General features: G+C 41.9%; 1 protein-coding gene across 8 annotated transcripts in view; it reads left to right on the top strand.

Moving 5' to 3' along the window:
* Window positions 1-24,561, top strand: part of syne1a (spectrin repeat containing, nuclear envelope 1a) — a 117,763-nt gene that overhangs the window by 65,437 nt on the left and 27,765 nt on the right. For 7 of the 8 annotated variants that reach the window (XM_044048907.1, XM_044048904.1, XM_044048906.1 and 4 more), the window contains 31 exons: window positions 231-401; window positions 3,304-3,630; window positions 4,001-4,153; window positions 4,302-4,469; window positions 4,826-5,002; window positions 6,284-6,430; window positions 6,559-6,684; window positions 6,812-6,988; window positions 7,119-7,384; window positions 7,504-7,660; window positions 7,757-8,155; window positions 8,297-9,901; window positions 10,280-10,608; window positions 10,781-10,925; window positions 11,110-11,328; window positions 12,071-12,351; window positions 12,469-12,634; window positions 12,750-12,905; window positions 13,106-13,258; window positions 13,633-13,815; window positions 13,958-14,095; window positions 14,384-14,569; window positions 15,144-15,266; window positions 15,399-15,581; window positions 16,359-16,502; window positions 18,347-18,577; window positions 20,117-20,257; window positions 21,286-21,399; window positions 21,632-21,793; window positions 22,249-22,443; window positions 22,549-22,722. In XM_044048907.1, coding sequence (XP_043904842.1) covers window positions 231-401; window positions 3,304-3,630; window positions 4,001-4,153; window positions 4,302-4,469; window positions 4,826-5,002; window positions 6,284-6,430; window positions 6,559-6,684; window positions 6,812-6,988; window positions 7,119-7,384; window positions 7,504-7,660; window positions 7,757-8,155; window positions 8,297-9,901; window positions 10,280-10,608; window positions 10,781-10,925; window positions 11,110-11,328; window positions 12,071-12,351; window positions 12,469-12,634; window positions 12,750-12,905; window positions 13,106-13,258; window positions 13,633-13,815; window positions 13,958-14,095; window positions 14,384-14,569; window positions 15,144-15,266; window positions 15,399-15,581; window positions 16,359-16,502; window positions 18,347-18,577; window positions 20,117-20,257; window positions 21,286-21,399; window positions 21,632-21,793; window positions 22,249-22,443; window positions 22,549-22,722 — 7,296 coding nt within the window. The remainder of the gene's footprint in view (window positions 1-230; window positions 402-3,303; window positions 3,631-4,000; window positions 4,154-4,301; window positions 4,470-4,825; window positions 5,003-6,283; window positions 6,431-6,558; window positions 6,685-6,811; window positions 6,989-7,118; window positions 7,385-7,503; window positions 7,661-7,756; window positions 8,156-8,296; window positions 9,902-10,279; window positions 10,609-10,780; window positions 10,926-11,109; window positions 11,329-12,070; window positions 12,352-12,468; window positions 12,635-12,749; window positions 12,906-13,105; window positions 13,259-13,632; window positions 13,816-13,957; window positions 14,096-14,383; window positions 14,570-15,143; window positions 15,267-15,398; window positions 15,582-16,358; window positions 16,503-18,346; window positions 18,578-20,116; window positions 20,258-21,285; window positions 21,400-21,631; window positions 21,794-22,248; window positions 22,444-22,548; window positions 22,723-24,561) is intronic. The other variant, XM_044048908.1, reaches the window with a different exon arrangement.

Genomic DNA, 24,561 nt, shown 5'->3' with positions numbered 1-24,561 from the left:
GGCCAATGTTCGACCGCTAGTGGAAGATACACACCATGTTTCCAAAAACAACAAAACTGCAGTTCTGACTTACACAAAGAAGGCAGTATTAGATGTCATAATTTTTATCTTGTAGTCAATTTTTTTTGAAAACAATGTTATACATGGTCTACAGTTTATTTTGTTTAAGGGTACTAGATACTGTTTGTTTTTAAGGTTTCTTTTGTCTTTTTTTCATATAATATTTTTAGGACACCATCAAGCAGCTACAGGAGGAAGTGAAGAGTATTGAAGAGGCAGAAAATCTTTGCTCTTCATTCAGCGACTGGCTCAGTTTGACTCAGAAAAGCTTCACAGCATTAACTAATAGTGCTGAAGCTCTGGACCGGGGTGCCATGGACAAGAAAATGAAGAAACTACAGGTATTGTTCATTATTGTTCATTGCAGTGGTGTATTTGTTTTTAATAGGAAATGTTAAACTTACCAGTCACTCTGTTGATCTTTCAGTTTATCAGCAATGTATTTGGATACAAGGTGCAATGCAGCATATTGCACACCTTCCTGAACATGTTGTAATAAATCACCACAGAAGCTGGATATTACCATGGCAAACTGATGTGTCAGCAACACTTCCATGTATAGAGGAGATGTTCAGCACAAACTCATCCTAGTCCAATATCCAAACTGGCAAAAATGTCCTTTTGTAATCTAGTTTTCTGCCAAGCACCACACGGTACCTGCTTGTAACATCAAGTATACAGGGTTTCTTTGGCAGCTGTAATGTTCCTGGCCTGTAAAATATGCATGAACCTTCTGTGAGACTAGCAAAGCAGTCAGTCCACCTATGATATCTGGATAACACTCTCGACTAAAGCAAACTAACTGTAAAAGCTTTTAACAGTTTTGGACTCTTTTTTTGCTTAATAGGCATTTTCTTGAGAAAGCCTTGCCCACATAGGCACATTTACTTTTGCAGTACAATCACTAAATATTGTTTATTTGGCATTTTTCATATCGAGCATGTGGAGGATTAGGTGAGTATGTGTGAATCGATTGGCCTTTTGTGAAGACAAAGTGGGTGCTGCTTTGGAGGAAGCGTGATAGCAGGGAGAGACCTCCCACTGTGAAGCAGAGGATGAAGAAGCGCCGGTGTCAGGCGCCTGCTGGCACAGACACTGTAATTGATGCAGTGCCCTTACCGCTTCACATCACACACACTCACACTCACACACACACACCAACACTTGTATACCGCAAAACCAATCCAAAGTACTAACAAGCTGCAGTAAACTCTTAAACCCCTGAATCCTGTGTGTCCACAGTTTTTCCACTTCATTTTTTTTTTTTTAAATCAATAATCTTTCTTTGTCTGTCTCACACACACACACACACATCTCCAGTAATGCATTCATGAAGACACACAGAGATTTTAAAATACATCAGCTGGTGTGGGCTTTGCAGTAATCCCTGTCTGGGATCAATTCTCTTTCTCTGCATTGGGACTGAAGATATGCTGTCACCGCATGTGTCCTTCCAGCACTGCAGATAACACACAAGTGCTCCATCACTTACTCATTTTCCCAGTAAGAGCCAGTGGGACTCTCAGTGAGCTGGGTGATTATACTTTACCACAAAGACCAGTAGTCAATAGCTGTGTCAAGGGCCATTAGTTGGATTTGGACTTCATTGGATATTGAATTGTAACTGTCAGACCGCACTGGCTGGCTCATTCAGCTAGAAATATGCTGGAACCTAATTAAGACACATGAAAATTAAAATCATGAGATAACGTAGCATGGTGCAGTGTAAAAAAAAAGAAAGAAATCAAAGGATATCATTTGTCCCCTTGAACTTTGTAATGTTGGTAGGATAGTTTTTTTATCTATTTTTATTAACGCAGTAGTTTCTTTCACCTTGACTGCTCAGTAATGCATATTCTACACACTGGCTGCTGCAAATCTATAAACGAGGGGAAAAAAAGGAGAGTATGAGGCTAATTATGCCACCTCTTCCCTTCCCCCATTCACATTTCTAATTTCACTGACATTTCATAAATGTTCAAGGACATTTCCACCCAAAATCCCTGTTTCTTTTATATGCATAGGAACACACAAGTAAATAGATCCATGTTGAAATGTCTTTCCTATTATCAGAAATAACAGATAGCACTATATCACCAGAAGAAAATCATAATTTAACCAGTAATTCTGTGCAATATGCAATTGTGGCTTTATTGTATGGTGCCCTTTTGCTGCAATCAATGCATCCATGACAGAGACAATGACAGCAGAGCTAATAAACTGCTCACAGGGTCACCTTAGTGATGTTCTTCCTCTGTTGGTAAATACTGATGAAGATGAATATGGTTGTCAATGCTGCAGTAGATGTATTACAGTACATAATGGAGTCTGTTAGCTGTTGCAGAGTGAGAAACACTAGTGAACCACTAGTGCTCATCATTTACAGCAGATGAACAAGACACTTGACAGCTAATTGTGGGTGACATTGTACAAGACTATTTAGAGAATAAAGGGGCCCAGTAGCCACTATGGTAGATATTAAGCTACATTATATCAAGGTTTTCTTATCTGTCATCATAGCGAATGTTGCCGATTTTAAGTTTAAATTTAATTTTTGTTTTGTTCTTGATGGAACAAGAAGATGTTGAACTTTGCAGTTTTAAGATATTTGAGTGGGTCTTCAAAAATTCTTGGATCATTTGGTATTGGTATTATTACAGGAATAAAACACAAGCCTATAGCTTCTTATTGAGCATCAAATAGCACTGTGAAACTACTCTTGACTGAAGCAATAATGGCCCTATGATGAAAGCTAGATGGCGTCCCATCGAGTGGATGTCTGCGTGTGTCTGTGGTGTGTTGTGGTTGCCCTGGAAACCCCTGTGGCTACTGCTGCCTGTTAAGGGTCTATGTAATTGGTTCCTCCTTTCATATTATTTACTGCGGTTTCTCCACTCAATGACCTCCCAGTCTTCCCCTCAACTCTCCGTGCAGGTGTCAGCCTACCTGATGGGTTCAAAGCTTTTCAAGCTCACTGCCAGGCCGGTCTGTGTGACTGGGGCAGCACTGAAGGTGAAGGACAAAGAAATCAATGATACCGTGTTTGAATGGCATGGCAGCTATGATGGGATTTTACCATTTCAGACCCTGTACTGTATACTGCAATGTTACTTTACTACATAGAAGCCGTCTTTTTACTTTTTGCATAAATTCAGCTCAAGGTTAATCAGCTGAGGGTTATTCAGTATAAATGAGTGTTGATCACACTTAAGCAGCACTGTATGTCCGCTCTCTTTCATCCAGGTTCTCCAGTCTGAGCTCCAGCATGGCCACAGTTTCCTGAAATCCCTGAAGGAGCGAGCAGAACAGGCAGCAAGCTTCCTGGATGATGCTGGAGCTGAGAGTTTGGGAGGTGAGGTAGAGGGTCGTCTTGCACAGCTGGAGGAGCTTGCAGGTGGACTGAGGCATGAGCACAGCTTCCTAGAGCGGGCCCTGCTTTTGGCTAAGGAGTTTCAGGACCGGTACAAGGGTCAGACTCAGTGGTTGGTGGAAACCCGGGCTTTGCTCAACACCCCGGTGGAGCCTAAAGCTGAACTGTACCAACGGAGAGCACAGCTGGCTAAATATAAGGTATAACAGCTATGTAATTTGTAATGTCTTTCTATTAGCCCTATAAAGCCCTACTGGACATTGTGTTGATGTTATATTCTGTGGTTTTGTTCTTTAGTGCTAATGGCAGCAGAACCTGACTGAATATTATTAGCTTAATCGACCACATGAGCGTCCTTGCAAGTCTTAGCTCATTAATTCTAAAATTCTGTCTGCTTTACATAACTGCTGACCGTTTTCCGGAGTATGTCTTTACTTTTATATTAATACCTCAATGAGATGATAGAAACTCCAAAAACACTTTATTCCTTTAGAACTGATCAAGAACCTTAATATAACAAGTGTACTTGGATTGTCAGTACTTTGTCTACTACTCTGTCTGTGTTTACAGGCTCTGCTGCAGATGGTTCAGTCCCATGATGGATCCGTCAGGTCTGTGTTGGAGAAGGGAGATGCTCTGCTAGCTTCAGTCCACTACCCCTCCGTCAGAGACAAAATGAGCAGACTGCAAAGAGACTATACTGAACTCTGTAAAAGAGCCATGGTGAGGACCTGTTCTGAGACGTCAGGAGATAATACACTGAGAGAAAATCATATCATAAATCATAATAAAGCTAGGTGGTTATAACTGTGTGATGTGCAGGCTGAAGATATTCAGTGCATTTGTCTACTTGTGTACTCCTGTTGTCCAGACTCATGTGGAAAATATGGAAGCCCAGGTCAAGGAACAGGAAGCATATCATAGTGAACTTCAGGAGGTGGAGCGCTGGCTGCTCCAGATGTCTAGCAGGATGGTGACTCCTGATCCCTCTGTTGGGGGAACCCTGGAGGCAGCCACTCAACAGCTGGCAAGACACAAGGTGACCCAACAGCTTCCATGGTGTTGGTGCTGTTGTTTGCTGATTTTTTTAGCATATGCCTCACACCCTTCACATTTGGAAGTACCAAATAATGAGAGTCCAACCATTCGGTATGCGATTTGTGTTTTCTTCTTTATATAAACTTGGATAAAATAAAAATATAATCTTAAGTAATATCTTGAAAATCATTCCGCAAAAAAATTGTTCATAAACCCACAAGGGCTTTGGGCTAAAATGTAATGTCTGTTCTATGTTTCTTGGACCAGTGGATAAAATCATACTGAAATATGTCTTCATGTATTATCCATGGAGATTCTTTCTCACATGATCTTCTGTGGTTACTTTGTCCTCTGCAGGCTATCATGGAAGAAATAGCGGGCTTTGAAGATCGCTTGGTGGGCCTTAAGCAGCGTGGAGACCACCTGGTACAAGGCTGCAGTGACCGTGTGCAGAGCAGGCTGAGACAGCAGGTTCAGGCTCACCATCAAGGCACTGGAGACAGCTACTCGGCCATCTGTAGCACAGCACAGAGAGTGAGTGAGAAGGAGGAGAAGTAAAGAGGGAGGGGGGAGACACATGGGAGGAGGAGGAAGAGATGAGGAGTTGAGAGAGACATGTTTTCTGTGTTTGAAGCAGTAAAATGGTACTTAGACATTCACAATGTATGACATGACACAGTGGTGTGCTGGAAAGACTTCACACACATTTTGCTTATGCATCCATGGATGTGTGTGTGTGAGAGAGCGAGAGACACACACAGACAGTGGGTGCAACACAGACACACATGCTGTAATCAATGATGTTAATATTCCAACAGCCTCAGCATCCACTTAATTCCGTTCCAACACTTAAACCCGTCTCTCAAGACAGCCAGTGTAGAGGGCACAACCAATTAAGGTTGCCAAAGTGGAGCTCAACAGCAGCCGTACACATAGAGAGCCCAACAGCCAAAATCACCAATTCAATCTTTACGTATTAATCTCCGAGTATCCCCTGTCAACTTCACTTTTTCATGCCTGAGCCAAAAATGGTCACATGCCATTATTCAGTAGATCTGGCGAGCCTTCTAATCCAGCCACACTCTGTCATTTTGGCAACCTCTACTCTGTCATCATAGCTCACATCCCAAGACACCACCACCACCACTCAAACATCCAATCTGGCATTGTGTGATCTAGCCACACTTTACCACCACACTGCTGGCTTCTCTGCAACTGCGCTTCCAGTGTTACGATGGCTGCCAACTGTGTCCCAGCACAACACAACTCTAATATCCTGCCTGGCACTTGCTGCCATGCCAACCTTCTGGCTTTTGCCAAGTACACTGGGCAGTTTGCCAATAAATGCCCCCCTTCACCACTTCAAGGCTCTCATATTAACACTGTCAATCAGACCTTGATGTTTTGGTCTCCCCTGGAGGGTATGGACATCTCCACATTCAACACCTGTTAAATGTAATGCAGCATAACAGTCTACTTGTTTTTTATCATTTAATGTGTCTTTGTGTTTGTCCAAACTACACTGACTTCAAAGCTATTTGATGTAGTATTGTGCTTTTTTTTCTGAAACACACTTTGGGCCCTATTTCAACAATCTATAGGCCATGGTCTAAAGTACATGGTACAAGTACGTTAGGGCATGTCCAACTCAAATGTTGCTTGTTACCAGGCAGGTAATCTCTGTTGCTGTGGTTAGAAACATTTTGAGTACAAACATTTTATACAAACCAATATCAAAAGCTATTTTTTATTTTACTACTTTTTGTTTTATCCAGACATACAGTATGAATAACACTTAAATGTATGTGTCCACAGGTTTATCAGAGTCTGGATCATGAGTTACAAAGACATGTGAGTCTCCAAGACACATTGCTGCAATGCCAGACATGGCTGACCTCTGTTTCAGAAGAGCCAGAACCTCCTGCACATCACCCTCTCAGTCTGGAGGAGGCACTACAACAGGTCGAAAAACCCCTATGCAATTTTTAACAAGTATCTTGTCTTTATTTTATTTACTCACATTATAGATGCACAGTTTGCCTCACTGCATTATTTTTTTTTTAAAAATTAAAGGACACTTTCTTTGACAGGTGAAACAGGAGCGTGCTCTCCAGGAGCAGGCCAGTACTTACCTCCAACTTGTATGTTCAACTTGTGACCTGTCAGAGCCAAGGGTTCGGGAGACTGCGTCATCTATACAGCAGGTCAAACTGCAGGTCAGTTGACTGAAACAAGTCATGAAACAACATAAATTTCAGTGACTGGATATGTGGTGGTTTGGTCTTTCAGCTTTTCAAATGGAACACATCATAGGAAATTACTTCTTTGTGTTTTTGTGTCTAGAATGAGGAGCGGATGATGCTTTGTGAAGAGGTGGCAGACAGCTGGAGGGACATTGAGGAGCAGAAGGCAGATCTGGAGATCCAGCTGAGAGAAACAGAGCAGCAACTTCAGAACCTCATCAGGAGACCTGCAGAGCTAGAGCCCAAGATTGCACAGAACCAGCTGGACAAGGCACAGGTTTGTGTTCGGTTTCTATGCTGATGAGAAATGATTTCTTTGTTTAAAAAAAAGATTGTTTTGTACTCTATTGTTAGTAGGAAATGTAATTGTAAATACAAACATTCACTATGTGTTATCTTTCCTGCAGGAGTTTCTCCAGCAGATTAAAGAGAGACAGTCTGAGGTAACTCATTTGAATGAAGCCGTTTGCAGGCTAACAGGCGGACAGGTGTCTCCTGCCCTGGAGGAGATAAGGAGACTTAGGAGAAGTTGGATGGTCCTTGGCCAGCAGGCTGAAGAACTGGAGGCTCAGCGGGGGGAGGACATGCAACGAAGTGGGGAGTACCAGGAGAGTGTAGTAGCTGTGGAGGAACTCTTCCACCAAGTATCAAGGGAATGGGACTACCTTGCAAGGTATACATTTTTTCTTTCATTTATCTTTTTTTAGATATACTGTACATACATTTCTAAATGGATTTTTGTACAGTATCATGACTAAATAAATTAACCAGGAACCTTGTCTGTGTACCCAGGGCTGACACAGAAAGTACAAGTGAGCATCTAGAGGCTCTAAGGAAGCTGTCCAGTGACCTTGAAGAGCAGAGAGCACTTCTAGAAGATGTCAGGGATCAGAGACAAGCTATTCTACATAGACTTAGCTTGCTAGACAAAGAGCTAGTTAAGCAACAGGTGGAGCTCAATTATGCTACTTAATAATAATAATAATAATATAATTGAAGTACTTTGTCTCAGTCCTGTTTTATACTGTGCTCTGCCTCTCACCAGGTTGGCCACCTGGAGCAGCGCTGGGCCCAGCTTGAAACGCTGATTCAGCAGAAGATCCAGGAATCTGCACAGATACTGGATGATCTGGCTCGGGTGGAAACCCAGCTCAGGGATGCCCGAGAGTGGGTGGAAGGACAGCGGCCTGCACTTACATCTGCTTTGAAAACCAGCCCACCCCCCGATCTTGCCCAGAGTTTCCTGTTTGACCATTTGAGTGTATGTGTGGAACTTGAAGCCCGCCAGCAGCTGTTGGGTCAGGCAGTGAGTGACGCCCAGGCTGTGGCTTCCAGGCTGGGGCTCAGTGAGAAGAGAGGCCTTCAAGGTCTTGTTGAACAAGCCCAGGTTGAGGTGGAAGCTCTGGGTGCTCAGGTTGCCCAAAGAAGGAAGTACCTCAGTAAGGTAAACATCAGGTTTTTGTAGATGGAAGTACGTTTTTATTAATGTCCTAAAGGTGATGTCCTATTTTTTGACTTGAAATTGAAAATATGTAAATTGTCTTTAAAATTAAATTTTTAACTTTCATTGTTTGTTCCTATCTAGGCCTTCACAGAGAGGACACAGTTCCTACAAGGTTTGGGGAGAGCTTTTTCTTGGGTACAGCAACAAGAGAGGAAGGCTTTAATAGATGACCACATAGCACTTCTCCCTGAGGACCTTGCAAAGCAGGTTGCTGCATGTCGTGGCATCCAGAGCAGCTTAAGAGTTTACCAGAGGGAGCTGGCATCTCTTTGGGTACAGGGGCGAGAGCTGGAGAGAGATGCTTCTGACAAAGAAAGAGCAGAAACCATGGCGAGACTTGAGGAACTACAATCAGTCTTTGAAAACGCCCTCCAGAGGACTACTCAGCATCTCACAGACTTAGAGAAAGCCTTAACCTCTAGGAAGTACTTTCAGATTGACCTGGACAAGACTTGCCATTGGTTGAGACAAGCAGATTGCATCACTTTCCCTGAAATCAATTTAAGCAACATTGATGAAAAGTCAGAATTGCAAACACAACTGTCTAACTTTCAAAAGGTCCTAGAGCAAGCCTCGGAATATGAGAACCTCCTTCTTATCGTCCAAAGAATAGGCCAGGAGATCCTTCGTACTCTTAATGAGATTGACCATTGCTACCTAGATGAGAGGCTCAATGCCCTGCCTCAGCAGTACAACGCCATCTTAGCTCTAGCCAAAGAGAAAAAAGACATAGTCCAACAAATAATCCTAGAGAGAAAAGAGTTCAGCACTTTCTTTGATATTACTCATAATGCACTGGAGGAGCTTCGGGAGCAGTTTGACAATCTGGAGAAGCAGACTATTAGTATTAGAGAAGAGGAAGTTGCTCGTCTAATTAATGAGTACAGGAATATTAATGAAAGTTTACTCCACATTAGCCCTGCTGTGAGAGAACTTCATGGCAAAAATGAAGGGTTCCTCTGTAGAGGTCAGCAGTACAGATCTGAGGAGACGCAGCAGCTCATCAATCTCCACAACACATTAAAGAAGAGAAATGATCTGAAAATTAAACACTTAGAAAATTGCTTATCATTTCTAGTTGAACACAGCAGAGTATTTACCAGTTTGGACTCAGAATTAAAGTCTGCTACAGAAAAGCTGGTCAGGCTTAAATCAGACAAAAAATCAGGTTCCATTGATGAAATGAAAAGTCTTTATTCACTGCTAGAAAGACTGGATGTTGTGATCTCTCAGACTGAAGAATGTAACCATCAAACTGAAGGCCTTGGTCTGAAGTTTGAACCCGCTGCCTTTAAAGAAGCTGCATTGCAGCTCAAATCATTGCAGTCTTTACGATCTGAGGTGAGAACATTTGTTGACGAAAGTGAAGTGAAAGTAATGCAAAATGAAGATTTCACGAGAGAGACTGAGAAAATGTTGCACTGGCTCCAGACTATCAAGGACAAGTTGGAAGAGCCTTTGATTTTTTCTGAGATCAAAGTTGAGAGGGTGCAGGAGGAAGTGTGCAAGCTGAAACACATGGAAGAGGAAGTGGAATGTTGCTTGAAGATGGCAGACGCCTTGGCTAGCAGAGAAAAGCAAATGTATTGCAGAAGAAAAGAAACAGTTCCTGCCCACGTTCAAAAGAAACTACAGGAGCTGAAAGAGTTTGGAGCTGAAGCTCAAGAAGGAATTCGGAAGAAACAGGTATGTGTACAGAAATTACAAATTATACTTTGACTTTTTCTTCTTTTTCTTTACTTCATCTAGAACAGTGGTTCTCAAACTACCCTAACCCTAACTTTGGTAAACCACCGGTATAGTGAAATTAGATTAAGATAAAGTCAAGGGTACCACCAGAGGAAGCTCGCGTACCATTGTTGGTACACGTACCACAGTTTGAGAACGATAGATCTAGCATATTAAATTTACAAGGTAAAGTAAAGTTCTGGACTAGGAAAGTGTTAGACTTTTTCAGACGTAATCTCCAAGATAGGACAGTAATTTAAACAATATTTACTAACTTTACTCACTTAACTCTTGCAGAACGTATGAGCTAATGAAATCACCTTCTTCATGTTCTAGCTGGCTGTGGATAAGGCTCTTTCCCTGGTTCAGAGGTACCACTTATCTCTGCAGACCATGCAGAAATGGCTGGACTCTGCTGCAGGTTTTCTGCAGAGAGTCAGTTTAGGGGTGGATCTTGAGAAGCAGACAGATTGTGTGCTGGACCTGGGAGAGATTTCAGCAGAGGAAAATTGCTTCACAGTTGGTGTGGAGGACCTGAGGAGTTTGGAACCTCTGATGATTGATTTTATGGAACCAGGAGTGATGAGTGAAAAAGTCGAGACTATGCAGCTGAGAAACACAGAAGTCAAACATCAATTGGAAGCTTTCAGAGAAGTGTTGCAGAGGTGTGTGCTAATACATTCATATGTCAATAATTATTCATAATGTAGTACGCAGAGCCAAATATCTGAATTGTTTGTATGCTTTCTATATTCCGTGTTAACATAAAAAAATTAAGATTTAAATTCTACACATTCTATTTTATTTCACCTAAATGTGTTTTTTTAATTTTCTTAGCTGTGCAGCTCTATGGAGTTCCTTCCAGCATGAGAGAGAAACCCTGGTGGCACAGATGAATGATGTAGAGCGCAAGATGGCCATGTTCACCACAGCTAAAGCTACCAGTATCCAGCAGGCAGAGGAAAAGTGTCAGAGATACAGGGTGAGTCATCGTAGAAAAAGGCTTTTAGATACGTCTACTTGTCATGGCAACAGATGCACATTAATATTTAAGCAGGTGGGTGTTTATGCATTATTTCGTCTGGCTTGCGTATGTGATGTTGTAACAGGGTTTTTTATTTGTTTTTAAATACATATATCTTGTGTCTTTTTGTTTTGATTTGTAGTCTCTGGTGGCCCACACTGACCTGCTGGAGGTGCCTCTGACTGTTTTGAAAAATAATTCAACTGAGTTAGAGCTGATCATTTCTGAGTACAGCAAAGGTGTCACTAGCCACTGTGTGTCATCACTATGGCAACGGTGGGCCAGGCTACGCAGTGTGTCCCGAGCCCAGGAGAGGGCACTGGAGGATACTGCGAGGGAATGGAGGAACTTCACAGAGAAGGTAAGAGAAGTGTAGACCTGTCTGACATTATTGCACATTGTGCACACACCAGTATGGCTGTGCATTTGCAACTGCATGTATTTAGTGAGTGTTCTTTTTCGGGCTCTTAGGTATATTGCATAAACTTAACCACCAGCATGTTCAATATCATCTCAATAAACAGCCCAACTTCAACATACGGAAAGTCTAATTTGGTTTTTATAGCCAATAAATACTCAAGTCTACTAAATAATTCCTCCCTCTGCAGATTTAGGTCAAAGCAACAGCAGCTGAACACCAGTTGGTGTGTTGTGATGTAACTCCGGGCTTCAGGCCCGATGTTGTCTCCTGCCAAAAACTGTGTCATATGAGGTTTTTTCCCGCGTTTTGACCTATTTTGAGTGTGAACACTTTCCCACAAAGCACCGCTCTTAAAAAGGAAATGAGGTCAAAACTGTAAGAAATGGTCTCTTCCTCATATGTGGCACATTTCTGTTGTCCACTGGTTTTCTATGGACCCTTTGTTCAACTGGACATGATGTCATTCTCTGCTTTAAGTGTCTGCACTGAGGTTTCTTCCTTTGTGTCAGAATACTATAATACAAAGAGATAATTGGTGAAAAGCTCTCATGTTCCTTTAGTGTAGAATTAAATTAGAATCCGTTATCACACAACCCTGTGGAGGTATAAGTTACGTTCACACTTCATGTGTCTTACCAAACCCATTTTATCTTTTTTATCATCAATTAACAATGACCCACAGATGGAGAAGGTGCGCTCTGTGTCCAAAGACCTTCACAGTCGTGTCCCAGACAGCACGGTTGAGAAGGCTGCCACAAGAACGGCACTTCAGAGCCTCTTGGAGTATCATGACTCCTTCAGCCAGGAGGTGGAGAGGGAGCAGTCTATTCTGGCTCTGCTTGGGCAACACACCCGCATTCTGAGAGGAGAGGAGAAGCAGGTGCTGGAGAAAAAGACAGAGAATGGACATGAACAGACGCTGTGCCTACAGGAGATCAGACATATGCAGGAGCAATATGACAGGTGAGAGACCAAGTGTTCTGGCTGTTCCTGCCAACTACTGTAAACACCAGATTTAATACATTCATGACTCGTGGCTATATCTGAACTTTAATTAGTGCTGCTGTGTGTGTCATTTAGTCTTATGGTGCATGTGAAGGCGAGCAGAGCCCAGGTTCACCAGGAGCTGAGGGAACGAGAGGAGGTTGAAAAGGAGCTTGGTTTGGTCAAAGGATGGATCCAAGACACCCGAGGCTTACTGCTGAGTCCAACCGCGGACCTAGACTCTCTGCTCCAAGAGCTAGAGGTAAACCCGCCGCTACACGTACACACATCGTGTTTCGCACAAAATATGTTACCATGTATATTAACCGAAAAGACTATGATTTACAGCACATCATCTGGTGTTTTTTGTGTTTTAGACCGCACACGGTGAGGTCATCAGCAGACGTCAGAGTGTTGAGCGCATCACAGAGCTGCAGCAGTCTAAGTACCAAGTTCTTCAGGCTGGTCTGCCATCAGAGCTCAGTATGCAGCTGGCGGAGGTGGCTTTGGCTTTGGGGTCCGCTGAAGACCAGGTGATTCAGCATAAATACTCATATATTGACTGTATCTTGTGTTTGTCGTTTTAAGAAGTTTAAATTTATATATACATATATACATATATACATATATATATATGCTAGTATAAAGCTGTGACTGTTGTATGTTGTTCTGCACTTGCTGAACTGACTTCCTGGCTTCGGGCTCTAAATTTTATTTACATCACATGATTTAGGTCCAGGCGCGGGAACGAGAGGTGCAGCAGACCAGAGATGTGAAAGAGGACTTTAACTCCCGACTCCACGACATCGAAGCAAAGCTGAAGACCATCGCTCTGAAATTGGAAGACAAGAGTGCCGACTTGGAGGAGGCCAAAGAAGAGACCAAAGTAATCAACTAGACAGACTGACTAATTAACAAGCAATTAACCCCTGTTAAATCAGCTATTCATTTTGCAGATGTTGGGGTTAATGAGTGTGTTAATGTTGAAATGGCTTGAATTGGATTTAACCACCAAGAGTGACCCACTTTTGAGAGTAGTCCAAATGGTAGCCTGACCCAACTTTTTTTCTTTTTTTATTCCTCAGTCTATTTTTTGAGACACAGAACACCGGCACTTCACCTATAAAACCACAACATTTCACCTTTAAGCTTTGAATTTTTTATATCGATTACAGATGCAGATTTTACCCTGTACTTTTTCAGTACTCTTTCTCCACTTCACTTTTCCGCTCTCCTTCCTTTTTATCTTCTCCTCCCCAGGCTCTTTGTGATGAGTGTGAATCCTGCTGTCGCTCTCTGGCAGAGTTAGGTGTCGCAGTGCAGGAGTTCGGCGAGCAGAACCCTCTGCTGTGTAAGCAGCTTGGAGATGCTGTGGCTAAACTGACAGAGGTGCAGCAGCACACAACACAGCAGGTCCAGGACAGAGCCAACAGACTGAAAAAGGTTAGATGTCCATTTAATTTACCAAAGGCAAAAACAATTTGCAGTATTGCTTGTGCGAGTAAGCTCAGAGAATCTGTAGGATTTCATTTACAGTATTTTGTTTTTTCATGTGCATTGATTATTCTTTCTTACTTGTGAGCAGGCAGAAAAACAGGTGGAGGAATATCAGGGTATGAAGGAGTTCATTTTGGGCTGGACAGAAAAGGCAGAAGCTCTTGTTACTGGTAATATCATTTGGAGCTCTGCTTCCCAGCTGCAAGAGCAAATCCGAGCACATCAGGTGAGTCAGACCAGGGAAATTGGATGTTTTTAAGAAACCTTTTTTGTTGTCCTTTGTGAAAACTGGTTCCAAATTAAGTTTATATTTACTTATCTATGCTGATAAATCCTTCACTTTCCTACATAATCCAATTAAATTTGAAGATACTCCACAAATTTGCAGCTAATTAGACTCACACAGTTGTTTGACTCCCAGTGAAATGTCATAAATTGTACAGTTAGTTGGCTTGACTTAATTAGTGTAATTGCCCCTCTTTCTGACTTGTAATTTATGTTCGTATGGTGACAGGCTTTGCTGCGGGAGTGTCGGGGTCTCCATGGCGACTTGGAAGCTATGGGGGAAAGGGAGGGGCATCTGGGGGAGGTTTTGCAGACGGAGGGGTGGAGCCAGCAGGTGAAACACCTCAGCAGATGTACGGAGGAGCTACAGCAAATTGCCAAGAACCGCCTCCAGAGTCTGCAGGATGCAGCAAAGGTGAATCACTCTCAGTTTCTGGTGTTAAAGGAATTACACATCAGCCTTTTCACCTCTAAAATGATCCTTTGTACACACTGTGATCAAATTATTTTAATTGATTAAAATCATCAAGAGCCGAAACTAATTGCTTTTCAGAAATTCAGACAAATTGGTGCTCAACAAGAGAAACACAGCCCGTCAGGGTGATACATCACAGTCATGATCCAACAGTGCCCCCCTGTGGTTGTTGCCAAACAAATACACAATCATAATGGAATGAATTATTTTCACTTGTGCAGCAGTAAATCTGTTTCACTAATCTGATGCTCATATAGCTGATATCCAGATGGCACTTTGCCACTGGTTGCTGCCAATAATATTTCATTTTATGGAAATACTGTTTGCAGTTATTTTCTTTCTTGGTTGCACAAATTTTATCTACAGTAACTGATAATTTTTCTTTCATGTGAAATACATCAGTGTCGATTAGATTTTGCAAATGGAAAGCTTTTTTTTTTTGTAATACTTCGATATATACTGTCATAAGATGCTCTCAGTTAAATGTGTTTTATCTGCCTGTGCCTGTCTTTAGGATATGCTGCGTCTGGAGGTGGAGGTAAAGAACCTCCATGCAGCTGTAGATCAGATCCAGGTTACACTTGCCTCCCCTGACCTCAACAGACTCAGCCTCAGAGAGCAGCTCACTCAGAGACAGGTAGACACAACATATTTACCGATTACTGATTCAAACTTTTCAAAGACAGTGAATACATTATTTAAACATTTTTACCTGTCCATTAATTCCTCCTTACTTCCTTACTCCTTACACTCTGTTTTGCTTCATAAGCGTCTGTTGGTGGAAATGGAGGGATTCAAGCAGCAGGTGGTGGCGGTGCAGCAGTGTCAGAGCGCCCTCCGGCTACCAGAAGAGGTAGTGGCGAATCTGCTTATCTGCCGTACAGCACAGACTCTGCAGCAAGAGGCCAGCCAACTGCAGCATACCACCATCCAGCAGTGCAACATCCTGCAGGTAGAGGTTCATTGGTTGTCACAGTCATTTGAAGTTAATATAAGCAACAGAGCTGAGACTGATAATCTTGTTATAACACAAGAATAAACATTATAAAACTAAGTTTATCAGTTTTTGTCCCCAGTTTACTTCCTTATTTGTCAATTTATTTGCTTTCAATCTAAAACTCCTCCATAGTATGTAGTAGATTGTTGCCTCTGTTCATGATGGAAGATAATTTGTTTTTATCTGAGAAGATTATTTTAATGTGACCCAGTCAGTAACTGAAGTGGCTCTGATGATGTTGTTATGTTCCAACAGGCCACCTCAGGAATGTCTGTGTTTTCCTTTAGCCCCCATCAGACCAGTATTCTTTTCAAATCTTTTGGTTCTGGGCTTATTTTGCTTGTAAGCTCATTGAAGCTAAACTGAGCCAATAGAAGAAACCAACTTACTCCCAGACACTATATGGAGGAGAGACGCTTAAAGCATCTTAGCATTTTTGTTTTAAAATATTTTGAAATGATCTGTATGTGCTTATATTCATAATTATTCATATTCTGTAAAACAAAAAACACAATATTTAAAGTTTTAGCATGGAAATATATCATACACATACTTAAAAGACCTGGAATCATTATGAATGTAACATTAGGACATAAAGAGAAATTATTAAGGGAAGATATTGATCTATGAAATTATAATTTTTTTGCCATGGAGCAATTATATCAATCACTTTTTAAGATTTCATTTAAGCTGCATCTTCAATCTTCCCTTGTTATGTTTGCTCTATTCCAGGAGGCTGTGGTGCAGTATGAGCAGTATGAACAGGAAGTGAAGAACCTCCAGAGATTAATAGAAGAAGCCCATCGCATCATTCAGGACCGGCCTGTCTCTACCAGTAACATACAGGAACTTCAGGCTCAAATACACCACCACGAGGTAAGAGGACACTTCACCCCTAACATATATATGTACATGTGGACACTGTATGTGACTTTTAAACCTGCCAAAATTAGTAAGGTACAGCAGAGCTGTTGTTTCCATCAAGTAGAATGGTTCAGTTTGGTACAGTACCTTATGTGTTTTCATTATGCATTTCCATTCCATCAGGAATTTTTACCAGAGTAAAATGGTCAAGTGAGACAGCTAATTGAGCACCAGACTTTCCTGGGGTTTTTTTTTTCAGCGGTCTTTCTCTTCGACGCCCACAGTCTATACAAAGCTTGACTTCATGTTGAGACAAACAGCCTCAAACCGAGCAGGACAAAAAAGAGCTGCTGGATGTCCTCCATTGTTGTCTAACGTTTGTTGTCGTGGTACTGGTAAGAAACACAAGACAGAAATACTTGTTTTGCAGTCCTCATTGCAAAATAACAGACCCAGACCAAACCATACTAAAATAGTCTTTTTTCATAGAATGCACCATTTGTCATAATGTATTTAGCTTGATGGGCACTTGACATTGAAGATAATTCATGGTCTTTCTGAGGTAACTGAGATAACAGATAACTTTATTAGTCTCTCAGTAGCTATGCTTAATAGCACAAAAGAAGTTGAGGCAGCCGGAAATATTGAAAGACGACTGAAGCAGACTATGCTGCACTCATCAGTCATTCAAATATTTGAGAAGCTGAAGGTGTCGACATAATCAATTCAGTGTCTTTTTTCCATTCGCTAGACAAGCACAACACGCCTATACTCCTGCTCTAAACATCCCATGCAGTGTTGACAGAGGGTTTTCACCTGCATTATTGAAGCCCTGTTCTTTCTGTTGCAGTGTGACTTTTGCAGAGTAAGGGTGTTTTAGATTTAGAAGGTGGAGAGATAGAGCCAGTGATGGATCAATTCTCCATAGAAGCGACGCACATTTACCATCGTATAACTTTGCCTGCATTGTTCCGGCAGATGTTATCTACTGCCAGTGTGAAAATATTTCACGTTTGTAGAAATGTCCTTAGTGCAGTCTCTCTGTGTCTCTCTCCCTCTGACTTGGCTGTGTGTTTATGTCTGAGTTTGATCTCTAAGCTGAGCAGAGAGCAGCTGCACTGGTCCAGCCAGTCACATGACCTGATTATCAGTGCACTGGCCATCTGTGGTACAGACTACAGAGGAAGTAGAAAGAGGAGGAGGAGGAGGAGGAGGAGGAGGAGCTAGACCCGGACTGCCGGCTCATACCATAGCTGTAATTTGACACCATCTCTGTCATTCTTCCCCCATATACACTCCCTCTCTATAGCAGCAGCCCTCTTTTGTTGAGAAGTTTGGATTGGTGGAGGAGGGACACGGCAGGCAGAGGAAGGGGGGTGTGCATGCTGTGAGATCACTTCCTGTTTTTCCTCACCGTTTGTGTATGTGTACAAGAGGGAGTGTTTGAGGGATTTTGAACTATTTTTGCTAGGCTCTCTCTCTCTCAACCAAACATCCTGTCTACTGGCTTCACCACCAATCTGAGTCACCCGCCTTTGTGCTTCTCTGATTGGCTCAGAGATACAGAAGAGAGCGAGAGCGAGAGAGAGAGAGAGAGAAAAAGAAAAAGAGAGTGTGAGGCAGTGCTGGTCCCTCTGCACTTAAACACAAGCGAGAGACCGGGGAGGGGAGAGAATGCATCTGCTCCACTTACTCCTCTCATACCGGCACAACATTCCACGCTGACCAACTCTGCCAACTTCTTTTTTCTGGATCTTATTTAACCAGGAACTATTAATCTTCCACTGTGGATTGAGACACTTTCTCCTGACCCTGGGGGTGGTGGTGTTTTCTGTTTGGGGGGAATGTTTTGACAGGAACTAGCCCAGAAGATCCGTGGCTACCAGGAGCAGATTGCTTCGCTCCACTCCAAGTGTAAAATGCTGACAGTGAAGGCCAAACACGCCACTATGCTGCTGACGGTCAGCGAGGTGGAGGGACTATCCGATGGCATGGATGAGCTAAGTGATGATGAGCTGCCCAGTGCTGTGTCAACCACCACCAACGGCACCACCAAGCAGCTTCCAGCACACCCCTCTGTTGTCATGGTGAGTAGCTAAGCCACTTTTTGGCACAGTCACACAGAGACTCATGCATGCACATACTACATGGTTTTGTGTGTGTAAATGTGTTTATTTCTGCCACACTCACTGGTTTTCAAAGTCAAAGTTTCTTCTTTCTATGTATGATTTTTCATTTGCACAAACTCAAATCCTTTATAATCCTCCCTTCACCTGAAGTGCTCCTCTTGTGTATCTTTGCACATTTACTGTGCTGTATCACTTAAGTTTCCTCTACATTAGCCTCTACATTTGTCTACCTACCATAATACTATTCCATCTTGTGCTTCATCATTCATTTTTTTTTCTGTGTTGACATATAAGTCACCACCTCTCTCAATTCACTTCCTCTGTCTCTGTGTGATTTTCATTCTATACCAGATTTTGGTTTCTTGCCCTGTTTTTTCTGTTCTGTTTCTGTATTGTGTGTACAGTTTCAGTAGACCAGGAAACAGGATATTACTGCATCATTGTGTGTGTGTGTGAGCATACTGTGTGTTTGGCATCATTCTGTTGGTTGCTTGGACTACTGATACTTTTTTTTTTTTGTATTGTTAAGCATAATTAGTGCAGTGTCACTGTTTCCCCACGCATGTTTATCCCACACGTTCCCTGCTCTATGTTGCATTACATTGCATCATAAAGCCCGGGAAAAAGTCCTCCAAATACAACAAGGTCCCGAGTTCTGCATTAACTGCCAAAAAGCAGCCGAGTAGGGTTTGGCTCACATTTCCACTGTGCCTCTCCACTGAAGCATGCAGGCACACAGACAACTGTGCTGCTCCTTTGACAGCTGCTGCTGCTGCTGCTGCTGTTTTCACATTCTCTAATAACTATATAACTCTTAAATTATTACATTTTCATGCTGAATTTGTGTACGTCTTCATATTGTGCTTGTCTGTAATGTGGATAATGTTTGGTTGCTAGTTACAAGGGAAAAGCGTCAGTGCTGGGAAAGGAAATTACTGTGGTTCTGAAACTCTACAGTATGCAGTATGTGTGTGGTGTGTGCAATCAGTGTGTGTGCACTTACTGTAGGCCTGTGTGTGATTTTGACTTTTTGGTGTCAGCCATTCCTTTCTCCTGATGTATCCTGTAAAAAAAGAAAACCTTGCAGCTCATTCATTGCCAGTGGAATCCAGTGTTTGTCCATGTGCAGAGAGCAGTGCTACATTGACTTAGGTCTCTGCAGTGCCGTGTTGTGTGTGTGTGTGTGTGTGTGTGCGTGCGTGCTATGGTTGCAGTGTTTTAAGCCAATGGGAGTAATGCGATCTAATGGGTGTCCAATCCATGTTATTTGATTACTCACTGTCTAATTAATCAGCAGTGTTTCTCACTGTAATCTGCCTAACCTGCCTCCCCCATTAATTTTGATACACTTTCTTCCTTTCTTGCTTCACATTTCCTTTCTGTCTCCTCTCCCCCACTCCTTTTATCTGCCTGTTTTCTGTTCACCTGCCTGCCTCCGTCTCCTCCACCTGCTTCTTTGATGTGTGTGTTTGATGTGTGGCGTGGATGTGCGGTCAGATGACAGCAGGCCGCTGCCACACGCTCCTCTCCCCTGTGACGGAGGAGTCAGGGGAGGAGGGCACCAACAGCGAGGTCTCCTCTCCCCCTGCCTGCCGCTCCCCCTCCCCAGGGGCTAACGCTGATGCTCCTCTTAACCAGGTACTGCAAACCCGCGACCTGCTAATAACCTCCGAAGCCCTCCTGCATTACCTGACCTGACCACCTGTCACACCACAATCCATTCTCCAAGTTAGACCCTCAAATCAACTGACAGTATGTGGTAAAATGTCAAGCAACCACATTTTTCTGAAAGCTGCTTTCATTCATTTTGTTTTGTACCCACTAATGCTGCTTAAAACAAGTAGAGCCATACTATGTGACTATATAACTTGCTAAACTAGACATACAAACTTAACCGTTTCATTCCCACTAACTGATTCTCACCATCAGCCCATGACCTCCCCATCATCATCATCATCATCATCATCATCAACAATACTACCGTCACAATGGATCTTTGTGTTGTTGTGCTACTCCCTGCTTTCTATCCATTTCAGCATTATGTTTGCAGTTTTACTTGTTTGCCACACGCTTTTTCTTTTTTGGCTGAGATCAGAATGAGAGTGTTGTCAAATTCTAAACAAAGCCACGTTAGTATGAAGTAGTTTTTAATTGTGAAATATAATGACTTCAGATGATGCTGCTGTGAAATATCACCATATTATTCTACAGTAAACTACATAGATCATGGAATTTGTTAGGCTTTTATTTCAAATTGTAAAGTACTTCCATCTATGATGTGATAAGGTCAAAGGCACAGTCTGGAAACCTTGGGAAGTATTTGGAAGAAAATATAATGGGAGAGACTTAATTTTGGTCTATACTGATCCTGTGTAAGTATTTGAGCTTGCTGGTAACCTTACAAACCATAGATGCTAGCTACCATTACTATTATTTCATTGAGGTTTAGCCATGTGAGTTTCTGAAGACATTTTTCAGAATTACACATTAGTTCATATTCAAGTCAATAATGTATTGCTACTGTATTTACCGTAGATGCTCCTTGAATTTGATTGTTGATTGTAGGTTTGGAGACACAAGGACTTATCAACAGCCTCTTATCAAAAACAGTCACATTTATAAAACCCCACACTGTCTGACTGACTATCTGTATTGTTGTGTCGAAGGGTCGTGGCACTTTAAGTCGAGCACCACTCCAGGAGCTGTATGACCCATCTATGGAGAGCAGTGCTTCAAACCTGGATGACCTCCAGAGATCCTGGGAAACACTCAAGAATGTGGTAGGTTCCAACGTCGGCTAAATGAAAAAATATTTAAACAGTAAATCACTATGAAGTTATCTTTCCAATTTTCCTTGCAGAAGGAAAAATGCTTTCTGAGTTTTGGTGTTTTGAAGTGCTATTATGGAGTGTCTGAAAATCACAGAGTGCATTTGTAGCAGCAGTACACGAAACATAGTGGACTTAATTCATGCCTTATTACTTTTTTATCCCATCTCCTCTTCTGCCACAGATCAGTGAGAAACAGAAGAGTCTGTATGAGGCACTGGAGCGACAGCAGCACTATCAGGAGTCCCTACAATCCATTTCCACCAAAATGGAATCCATAGAAGGGGCACTCAACGAAAGCCTGGAACCCAGCAAAACCCCTGAGAGTCAGATGGCAGCACATCAGGTGAGCAAGAGAGAGGACACAGAGGTTTGGAGAAGTTGTTGGTTAGAGAGACAGTTGCAGTAAAATCATGCTAAATATAAGCTGTTAATTGTAAGGCTGATGAGAAATCTCTTGGGTAAAATACAGGAGTGACAAGAAAATAGCCTGCTTTTCTTGGGGCGAACAGTGGATGATTAAGGGGTTTAATACTGCACCAGCCTGTGCAATGGTTGGACAGACTGCATGGCACTGTTCTCTGTTGCTATACCAACTACCACAGCTATGGTCGATACGGTTCCTTTTTGTAACACTGCTGTCAGGGACTTTGGACAAACCCCCTTTTGCTGCTCCCTCGCCATCCTCTTCTCAGACTCTTCATTTTTTTCAACAATGTTCATCTCCCACGTGTCTCTTTTCTTTCAGTCCATAATTTTTTGTTCACCTCTCACACTATTCTGATCTCTCTGTGTTTTTAGGCACTGATGGATGAGATCTTCATGCTGCAGGATGAGATTGGTGAGTTACAAACATGCTTTTCCGAGGAGCTGGCAGATAGTGACAGTGATGGGGAGCCTGGTGACCAACTGGCACTCCAATCTACTCTCACTGTGCTGGGGGAGAGGATGGCCACCATACGGATGAAGGCTTCGGGGAAACGGCAGTTGTTGGAAGTGAGTACTAGTAAAAATTATCATAACCAAACACTCATTTCATTTTGCACTCTTGTGTACACATGAATGACAATGATATCCAACATTTCACCTTCACCTCTTCAGGAGAAACTTAGCGAACAACTAGAGGAGCAGCGCCAGGAGCAGGCACTACAGCGTTACCACAGCGAGGCCGAGGAGCTCGACCACTGGCTTCTCAGCACTCGTGCCACTCTCAGCTCTGCTCTTCAGCCCCAAAATAAAGACATGGACATGGAAGAGCAGCTCATTGACTGTCAGGTAATTTTTAGCATTGACAAAGAACAAAGATTTTGGACTTTGTTTATTCATATTCCCAAAGATGTTGCATGTTGCTCTCCTGATTTTGAACATAGTCAGTCAACCTTTGAATTCTTGCTGCTGTCCAAGGCTTACAAGGGAGCTAAAAGGCTAAAATGAAGTATGTGACTGCTTCATTGGCTTGGTATAGTATAGTTGGGCGCAAGCTGTTTTATCCTCAAATCTAGAAGAAATAACAGAAGAAGAAACAGAAATATCCCAAAATATGGGACAGTTCTCAAACAAGAGTCCACTGCTTTAATGTTGAAGGATAAGTACACTGAGATTAGTCTGATCCTCCTCCTTACTAGGTCCTCAAACATTCTTCCTGTTGTGTTCCCCCCAATCCTGTCTCTATGGCAACAGCACCTTTATCTAGGGTGTAATAACAATCCATATCTAAATACTAATAGTGGTCACTGGTCCACAATCATGCGTTTTTTTAAGTGGTAAAAGAACATATATTGATATTTTTCTACAGTGAGCAGTAAACATTCATGTGCACATTGATTGACTTCAACCAAATCATTAATTATAACTGGTTACATTGTGTGTCAAATTTGAAATAAAGATAATGAATTTGAAATCAAGCACTTTCTGAGGAAATATATATAATGAGACCTCTTGAGAACTGACATTGATGCAATTGAAGTGTTTTAACATTTATCTTTAATACATGTATAATCATCGCCCTCTGTAATTATGCTTGTTCTGCGGCTCTGTCAAAGGAAATCAGTATTTAGATATGTGTTTGTAGCAGCTGGTTAAGCTGATTATAGCTCACATATGGCTCTTGTCACGCTCGGGTCTAAAGGACCAGACCATGTGGATCCTCATCTCCGTGGTGTAAAACAATCTTTGATTAAAGATTGTTAAAAATATAGTTGTGAGAAACAAAATGAGGTTCAGAGGTAGAAATTTGAACAATGAAAAGAAATCATGAGAAATAATGAGTCCAAATAAATGTTCTTTCAGGTGTTAGAAGTTGTCGCATCATTTTTGCACTGTATTTTCTTTGACCGATTTAGGCTTGTTAGCTGTTATTAATCTAACAACCACAGTCTGTTCATGCAAACACTTAAATAGTACAAGATCAGAAACCACTAAAGTATTTAGTCTCTCATAGATCAGTGCTTAATCCATTATTTGGCACTCACTGCATTACTAAAATATATGGGAATCTGCTTATCTTTAAATGACTGCTTTATGTGACTTAAATTATAATGAAAGAGCACCTATGGAAAAGAAGGTTTTTTTGTGGTTAAAGAAGTGTTTAGACCACAGAGTTTCTCTTTCTTCCCACCAAATGACACAGTGAATGGAGGGAAAGGAAAATATATGAGGCTCTCTGCATTGTTGTGGGAAATTCCCTGTGATGAATAGCTAAAGGCTCTTGTAGTTCGATGTGAATAAAGGAGGTTCAACCCCAATCCATTTCCACTCTCATACAATACTACCAAATTTCACACATATAGTGGAAAAGGAGGGTCTTTTTTATTTGTTTCTCATCTGAAAAGAAGGAAGGAGGGGGGAGTGCGCTTGCTCTTCAATAGAAGCATATAAATGTAGTTAGTTTTAAGCATCAAAGAACATAAAATAATCATGGTACTGTTGAGACCAGCAGTGGTTTTAAATGAAAATGAATAAATTAAGAAAAGATGCAACATATAGATCTGAAAGACAAATATAGAGGTATACTACCGACCACACCAAACAATTATGATTATACATTTGTTAGTTAAGAATGTATGATTTGTGAATTATCAACCTTAAATGAAGGTGATTTTGTGCCCCTGTCTT

The sequence above is a fragment of the Solea senegalensis genome, linkage group LG17, assembly GCF_019176455.1.
Source record: "Solea senegalensis isolate Sse05_10M linkage group LG17, IFAPA_SoseM_1, whole genome shotgun sequence".
In the NCBI taxonomy this organism is placed as follows: domain Eukaryota; kingdom Metazoa; phylum Chordata; class Actinopteri; order Pleuronectiformes; family Soleidae; genus Solea; species Solea senegalensis.
This window is presented reverse-complemented; position numbering and strand designations above follow the sequence as displayed.